An 8951-nucleotide genomic window follows, 5' to 3' on the forward strand; every position below is an offset into this window, starting at 1 on the left:
ATGTGGAGAAAAACATAGTGCTGTTTGCACCAACAAAGCCTAGAAATGCCATTAAAGTCATCAAGCAGTCCAAAGTCCCATGTGCTCTGACTGCTGAAGGAGACCCGGTGTATTTCAGGTTCGACAACGGTCACTGTGAAGACTTTGATGATGAAGAAATATCAGATAATTATCAAGCTTCATGGAATCTGTTGAACACAACCATGGAGAACTTTCTCTCATTTCTGCAAGAACTTAAACCCATAAACCTGAAGATAACTGAAGCAGTGCTGAAAAAACGCAAACAACTGACTTCATCCATCTTTGGTATAAAGGATAAGATCATACAGACAGAACAGAAGCAGAAAGAGCTCGAGCAGACGAAAGAGGCTTTAAAGGAACATGAGAAAAAAGGTGACCATCATAACTGGGAATATTACGTGGATGAACCTTACAAGGCAAAGGAATCTCTAAAATACAGCTTGTGGAACATGTTCACCACAAAAGCCATGTGCTGTCGAGTCTGTGAGGTGAACTGTCATTATCCAGGATGCTGGTTGGTCAGTAATCTCTCAAAGTGCAGCATGATGTCTGAGGGGAAGTGCAAAGTGTGTGGGTGTCCCGTTAGTAATCACGATAAAGAGGACAAAATCTATGTGCCGAAGACAAGGAGGGTGAAGAAGACTAAGGAAGATCTGAAAAAGAAATATGAGATAGAGTCTGGAGAGATCAAGACTTTGATGAGTAGAATAGAGAATGATATGAGAAAAATGGAAAACGAGAAGATCCGCCTGGTGGAGGAATGTTATGAGTGTGTTGTCTTGATGGAGGAGATCGCCTTGAAGAGTGACTCTGTGTTTACACTGCAGCATATGGACTTCCTGATTGAGAAAGTGAAGGAAACAGGAAACACAGCTCGAGTGCAGAAACTTCAAGAGATGAAAAATAAAATGGAGGAAAAATCATCAAAGGCATTTTCTGTTTTAAAATCCCTGTAAGATTATGAAACTTTCTCTTTATTGGACCATCACACCGATCCCTGGAACATAATTAGTTACAATACCAATAAATATAACATTCATTATATATTCACCGGGATTTTAAGTTAGCTTATTAAATATGGATCTCAAACGAGCTTGTGGAGCTCCTTAGAGTTCTGCATGGAGATAAAGATTAAACAGCTCTTAAACGCTTTCCAGAGTTTAGACAAGAGAAGATGAGAAGAAACTGACTTTGTTGGTGAATTGTTCATATTTACGTCATCTTTGTCGGACGAGGAACCTGTGACGAGCTCTCAGAACCCACTGGAACATTTGAGATGACGATTTTCAGCGTGTTAATCTTTGTCATCAATATCTGATCCTCCACAGCATCCTTTAAGATTGGTCTATGTTCACTTTTATTAATGGTTTTCAGCTCGTCCTCCACCTCCTTGTCTGTTACGCTCTGCTCAAACAGACCAAACTCTTCCTGTGATACCTGCTTAAGTGCTGCCTACACTTTCCTGTCTGTTAAGAAGACAGATGTTTGGACCCCAACAGACTCCATAATTCTCCAATTCTGTGTTCCTGGACTGTGGTACCTTCTGTGTTGGACTGGTAACAGCTTGCACATGCCTCCTGTGGCCAGTAGGGCTTCAGGATGAATAAGCTTTGCTCATAAACAGTAACATAAGCATCATAAACTTACTCTGTGTATGGTTTACTTTCCTGTCTCTCTGGAATTATTGTGTACTCTGCATGTGTACTTGTGTGCTACATTTATACCCCACACTTACTGCATAAACTTTAATGGATCTTCTTGACCTCTATTATCTGTAGGAGTTGATGCGTTGTGCTTTTACCACGTGATTGGCCGATTGGATAAATGCATCAATGAACAGATGTTACAGGTGTTACTGTTAAAGTGTTTTTTTGCCTTCATATCGAAATATGTTAAGAACTTTAACAAAATTAAATTGTGTGTAAAGAAGCTTTACATAATGACCATAATTTTATATTTAACTATAACTAATCAATAAAAACTGATTATACTCTGTTGTTGTTGTTGTTAGTTTTCTTTTTATTATTATTAATTATTATTATTATTATTATTATTATTATTATTATTATTATTATTATTATTATTATTAATTATTATTATTATTATTATTATTATTATTATTATTATTATTATTATTATTATTATTATTATTATTATTATGTGCTCCCTTCTTTCACAGAAAGTGCTAGAAAAATAGCTTTTTGGTTTTGGAGACAAAAACAATCTTTATTTATTTTAATGTCTGAAGATAAGTAGGATTTTTATCAAATGTGCAAATGATCAGAATTAAATATCTTCTTTATGATAATGAATCATTTGAAAAGTATCTTTGTGAATTACGGGTAGTTGAACAAACCGAAGCTTTAAATATTAAATTATAATTTGAGTGGCTTAATAACACAACTATGTATCCTTAATAGTTAACAGGAATAATACTTGTATTAATGAAGTTTTGATGATAAAATGTATTATCAAATAAAGTTTGATAACTTTGATTACTTTATAAATAAAATAAAGTTAATGTTCAATATGGATTAGCAAATCTGACTTAAGTAAAAAATAACAGTTTCATATAAAATAAAGATGGAAGCTTGTAATTAGTAAGTTAAACTACAGCAGGTAGATTAGTAAAAATGTAATCTCTCTTTCTCTCTCTCTCTCTCTCTCTCTCTCTCTCTCTCTCTCTCTCTGTGTGTGTGTGTGTGTCAATCTCTCTCTCTCTCTCTTTCGTATCTGATCGCTCACTTATACAGTGATGATGGAAGACCTCATGCTCACGTGACTTTCTGGAAAAAAAGAAAAAAGGACAGAATTCTGCACCTCCTGTTCTGATGTCTTTGTCTGTTCAGTTCACACTAGCTGTTCATTCCCAGTGATATTTCCATAGTTACTTATCCTTCTAATGGATTCAAGTCATTCGTGAACAGCAAATTAAGTATATTTGATGTATGAGTAGTTGTATTTGTTATGTCGCAGTGCTTTAGGCTTAACCACAAAAATGTATTAGATACCTTAGAGAAAGCTGTTGGAGTAAATCACACACACACACACACACACACAAACACAAACACACACACACACACACACACACACACACACACACACACACACACACACACACACACACACACAGGAAGTCAGTTCATCTGTAAGCAGGAAGTCAATATACAGTGATGCAGAAGATTTTGCTTGCTGTGGTGGAATTGTGGTCAAAAACCTGCTTAAACACAGCACCGTGGCCCACTTTTACTGTGATCTTAATCTCTGTATGTTGTTATGGGAGGAAAAGTTAAACCTTTTTACACAAGTCTCTTACACACGTCCTCAGTATGAACAACACCCAAACAGTCAAATCCCCTAGTTGTTGACCTGCTTCTGGTTACTGCTTCGTTTAACATCCAGTTGTTATCTAGCTATTGTAACTAATATAACTAGTACACAACTAGTTAGATTGTGTACAAACACACACACACACACACACACAGGTAGAAACAAGAGAGTAAAATCTTTCACTGAAGTCATCACTAACCACATTACTGGCTTTGAGAGGTGAAAAACCACTAAACGGTTTAAATTGTTTGTGAAACGTTGAAACTTTAGCTGTAGAGATGAAGACAGAGCAGATTTCAGGAAATGATCTGCCATGTCATTCAATATGCAGCAGAGAACTTTACAGATTTCCTGTGAATGAGGTGACTCTCACAGTTGAGGCGCTGCGATATCCACAGGCAGATTTCAAATTTTTACGCATTCGTAGACGGACAGGTGGAAAAGTGCATGAGGAGGTAGGTGATAAATCTGGATTTTCATTCAAATCAAGAGTTTTCTATGAAATTTATTTATTCTTTGTTCAAATGTTCTGAAGTTGCAGCTATGTGTTAAAGCTGCTCATTATAGCTATCTGAATAAACACAAAATATATTAGAACTCAACACTGAAGCGTGCACAGTGAAGCAGCCGATCTCTAATTTAATCACACTCTGATTTCTGTTTCAACACATGAATGTTTTCTTTTTTTTTGCTTTTTTCCCCCTCACATTTAGACGCTAGACAAAGAGCCATGAAAGACGACGAACAGTTCACTCATTGGTAAGGTTTCATCTGTCTGTAATATCCACGATAGAGCTTCAGTCTTTCATTACATATAACAGGCAATTATATGCTTTATGTTACATCAAGAATTAAAGCTACGTAAAAATTAATGTTTTTAATATTTTCTACACAATACACAAAAGTATCTATCTATCTATCTATCTATCTATCTATCTATCTATCTATCTATCTATCTATCTATCTATCTATCTATCTATCTATCTATCTATCTATCTATCTATCATAATGATCTGTACATAGATCTATTTTTTAGGAGCTCCTCAAAGAAGGAACAGCAGCAACATAAATATATGAAAAACAGCAAAGAAATAAAAGGATTCCTCACCAGATATATTCTAAAAACATGGAGTCTGTGTAACAGTGCAAGACTGCAGAAAATGGCATTTGGTGAAAAAGATGAGCACAAACCTCAGAAAACCATGTTAATAGTTGGAGAAACAGGAGTGGGGAAGTCGACTCTCATCAACGCCATGGTCAACTACATGCTTGGTGTTGAGAGTAAAGACAGAATTTGGTTTGAGGTCATAGAGACAAAAGAAGAGCAGTCTGATTATCAGACTCACGAGGTCACAGTGTATAACTTGTTTACTGAACACTGCCCATTCTCTCTGACCGTCATCGACACGCCTGGGTTCGGAAAAACAGAAGACACAGGCGAGGATTTAAAAGTAGCTGAAAATTTACTCGAGTTCCTGACATCCAGTAAAAGTGTCGAGACACTTGATGCCGTGTGTCTCGTGGTGTCGTCCAGCACTGTCCGACTCAGTGAAAGACAGCGCTATCTTTTTAATGCTGTTCTCTCCTTATTCAGCAATGACGTGAAGAAAAACTTTGTTGTGTTCATCACACATGCACCAAGAAGGCCTACAAATTCTATCAAAGCCATTAAAGATGCCAAGATCCCATGCGCTCAGACTAGAGATGACGAGCCGGTGTATTTCAGGTTCGATAACAGTCACTGTGAGAACTTTTTTGTGAGATGCGACCGTGAAGAAGAAACCAATGAACTGATTCAAGGTTTTCAGGCAGCATGGGATCTGTTCAACACGAGCATGGATGACTTTCTATCTTTCGTAAAGGCGAACAAACCTGTAAGTCTGAAGAACACTGAAAGTGTGCTGACACACCGTAAGCAGCTGGTGGAACACATGATCAGTTTAAGAGAACAGGTCAAAGCAATGCAGCTTGAACATGAATTTGAAGAGTGCTACAAAGAAAAAGTACCAATTGACCCGTCAACGGGTTCGAGCAAAGAGGCTATGTGCTGTAGTGTGTGTAAGTGGAACTGTCATTATCCAGGATGCTGGTGGGTCCGAGATCTTTCCTGGTGTACTGTCATGTCCAAGAATAAATGCACAGAGTGTCCAGGAAAGTGTCACTACACTACGCATGTTAAAGAGGCAAAAATCTATGAGACAAAGACCAGGCTGGTCAAGAAGACTTTAGAAGATGTGAAAAAGAACCACAAGAATGAGTCTGAGGAGAATAAGAAACGACTAGCGAAAGAAATATCAAAACAAGAAAAAGAAATAAGCAGACTGGTGGAAGAGTGCGATAAATGTATGCACGTCCTGCAGCAGATCGCCTTAAAGACCGATGCTCTGTCTACACTTCAGGATCTGGAGTCCCTGTGTAAGGAAGCAAAGAAAATGTATGGGAATGAAACAGTACAGAAACTCGAAAATCTGAAGAAAAAGGCTGCGGGGAAGTCCGACATGACTAGACTGTAGATGTATGTGACAGAATGGAATTCTGAAAGAAATCAATGATTATGTCATGTAACATACAGTATTCCACATATCACTCCATCAAGTGGTGTGTAGTTATCTTCTTATTAGTATTTAGCCATATGGTGAATGCTTCCTGATCAGCGACATGGAGTTCTTCTAGATTAACATGATTTTGTGTGTGTGTGTTCCTGTGTGATATTTTTCAGTGTTCTTCTGTTCTCTGTACATCCCCTGTAGTGGTTGATACTACACCAAGATTAGATGCTTGAAATATCCTTCTCAATGTTTTTAGTTTTGTTACTGAAATAAACTCTGAGTGCAAGAGCATTCTAACATGTACTCTGTTTAAGTCTCTGGGGTGGTGGGAGTCCACTGGTTAAGGCTCTCAGCATTTCCCATGTTAGGGGAACTGTATCTTAGTTGCCCCAAGCTGGGATGATATTCAAAGAAAAGAATTTCTCTGTGATATATTGTATATGTGGCAAAAAAAACAAGCCCCAGCATCTACACAGTGTTGGAGCCCAAAGTTCTCACTGTATTATTTTTACGACTGTCTAGGGGTCAGTCGCAACAGAATGGGTAAAAGTATGTCTTTATACAGAGATGTTATAATTTACAATCTTTTATTGAAGAGTTGACAAGGGGTTTTAGGCTTCAGGAGAGGACAAGGCCAAAATAATAAACAGAACAAACTTCACCAAAAACATCTTATTAACTAAAATAAATGAAAGAAAATAACATGCATGCTTCTTCCCTAACTCCCTCTCACAAAAACAATATAATAAAAGTTTCCAAATTAACTGGCGCCGCCCCCTCTACATACCTTGTTACTAAGTTATAGGTAAAAGGTGTATAACTAAATCTAGTTACTAATAAGTCAAAACAGAGTCCGTAATCATAGTATATCAGGCATGGGTCAAGCACAACAAATCAGATGAAATAATAAACATAAATCAAGACAAAACAGAAACTGCCTATCTAAGACGAGACAATAACAAATTACTGAAATGGGTAAACATCCAAGGAATACAACATACAAAGCAACACAAACAAAGCAAACACAATTGCACGAAAGGCAAAAGAGCAGGCCCAAACAAAAGCAGCTTCCTTAATCAGGGATCCAGGCAGTCATTTTATGTGGAACAGGTGGAGATCACAACCAATGGGAGCCTTTCTCCTATTACTCCTGAACCGCCTTCCTGAAACACATGACAGGTACCAAAAAAAAAAAAAAAAAAAAAACAACAGAGGGCAACACAGAAATAAAACACTAGACTGAAGGTCATAACAATTATGTTTAGTATTTATTCACACAGCTATTAACAATAAATGTTTACTTATTTGTGTCTGTGTGTATATGTGCTTGTGTGTGTGTGTGCTTGTGTGTGTGTGTGTGTGTGTGTGTGTGTGTGTGTGTGTGTGTGTGTGTGTGTGTGTGTGTGTGTGTGTGTGTGTGTGTTGCCCTGTGGTGTATTTGTATCCCCCTTCCAAATGATTAATATGATGATTGTTTGGTGAGGGAACATTAACCTGATTTAACAAGGAAAATCTAATAATTGTTACGATAAAACATTTTTTTTGGGGTGGGGGTTCCCTGTGTTCGTGCATAAAACCGCTACTGTGTTAAGAGACTTTATCAGTGTTTATTAAAAAGTTGTAACTGGCAAAAGCAGATGCAGTTGATGTACATAACCACACCGAGGCGCTGTTTACTTTAATTGGTAATGGCATTGCTACATCACGAATCATGATTATTAATTTAAAAACATAATATAAAAACGATATAGTTAAATAACTATATTTTATTAAGCATAATCTCTCAATATTTAACCTAATTGAATAGAAAAAAAATCAATTTCAGATATAATTCATATATATAGATCCAAATATATAATTCAGTTAATCACCACAAATAGCACAATGAATCAGGTCAGTGAAAGAAATGTATATTATTAGTTAAAGAAGAGTGATCTCATGAGCCACACATAAATTTGGATGCCACTCAAATTCGTAACTAAACTGAATTCAATGATACTCCTGCAGTTAGTGGTGGATTTTTATAGGAACTCTTTTATAAGAGGTCAGATTATTTATTTTACCAAACACCTGTATAGGGTTGAAAGGTCTAAGAGGCATGACATTTTACAAAAGCTTAAACTTGATGAAACATACACCATCTCTCCCTGCCCCACTCTATACAAAAAAATTACTTGTACTACAATTGGAATACAATTGTCTGACAAACCAAGCAACGCTTTTTCAGACATGGTGATAAGCCAGGCAAACTTTTAGCCCAACAGGCCCATGGTTCTGGTGACTCTAGGCTAATTCCAAGAATCATTTCTCCTAGTGGAAATCTTACTACATTGATTTCTACATTAACTTTTACACATCTGAGTACTCTCCAGGCTCAGTAAATGCCCCCAACCACTTAGACTCATTAAATTACCCTAAAATTGATGAAGACCCAGCTAAGGAGCTAGGTACCCCCATTTCTCCTCAGGAGGTTCATGAATCAATTAGATTAGACAGTTTTACAGTGACTTACTAGTTCCTATCCTGGTGAGGATGTATAATGATTCCTTTCAAAAAGGTCAACTTCCAGCACCTCTCTACATGGCATACATATCTTTGCTTTTGAAGGGGGAAAAAGATCCCACATATTGTGATAACTATTGAACAATCTCTCTATAAAATGTAGATTGTTAGATTCTAGCCAAAGTTCTCTCTCTTCACCTCCAAAATGTCATGCCATCTATAAACTCGCTGGATCAAACAGGCTTTGCATTGGGGAGGCATTCTTTCTTTAAGACTATTCAACATTATTTTCTCTCCTTCACTTACTACCCCTGAAGTTGTAGTTTCACTGGATGCTGAGAAAGCGTTTGATAGTTTGGAGTGTGAACACCTGTTCTTTGTTCTGGGTAAATTTGGGTTTGATGACAAGTTCATTTCTTGGATTCGACACCTCTATGTTTCCCCAAGTGCCACAGTGCGTACTAATGGTGTTCTTTCGCCACCCTTCTCTCTACAACGGGGGACACATCAAGGGTGCCCATTTTTGCCCTTGCTATTTAACTTAGCTAT

The 8951-nt window shown here is 37.2% G+C and overlaps 1 protein-coding gene across 2 annotated transcripts; it reads left to right on the top strand.

Moving 5' to 3' along the window:
* Positions 1 to 3499: 3499 nt before the first annotated feature.
* Positions 3500 to 6214, top strand: LOC113647845 (septin-8-like). Of its 2 annotated transcripts, none has more exons than XM_027154831.2 (3): positions 3500 to 3806; positions 4065 to 4110; positions 4375 to 6214. In XM_027154831.2, the coding sequence occupies exon 3, from the start codon at positions 4425 to 4427 to the stop codon at positions 5862 to 5864; it is 1440 nt and encodes a 479-aa protein (XP_027010632.2). In that variant the 5' UTR covers positions 3500 to 3806; positions 4065 to 4110; positions 4375 to 4424; the 3' UTR covers positions 5865 to 6214. The 2 variants fall into 2 exon arrangements, with proteins under 2 accessions (XP_027010632.2, XP_027010624.2); XM_027154823.2 differs by having other exon boundaries at positions 4388 to 6214.
* Positions 6215 to 8951: the final 2737 nt, after the last annotated feature.

Source organism: Tachysurus fulvidraco, chromosome 3 (assembly GCF_022655615.1).
Source record: "Tachysurus fulvidraco isolate hzauxx_2018 chromosome 3, HZAU_PFXX_2.0, whole genome shotgun sequence".
Lineage (NCBI taxonomy): Eukaryota > Metazoa > Chordata > Actinopteri > Siluriformes > Bagridae > Tachysurus > Tachysurus fulvidraco.

What these genes read in the sequence shown, in the direction of transcription:
- LOC113647845 (XM_027154823.2), top strand. Translation starts at nt 4,082, where the DNA reads ATGAAAGACGACGAACAGTTCACTCATTG. An exon ending in GACGAACAGTTCACTCATTG is followed by an intron (nt 4,111 to 4,387) that starts GTAAGGTTTCAT and finishes TCTATTTTTTAG; the next exon opens with GAGCTCCTCAAAGAAGGAAC.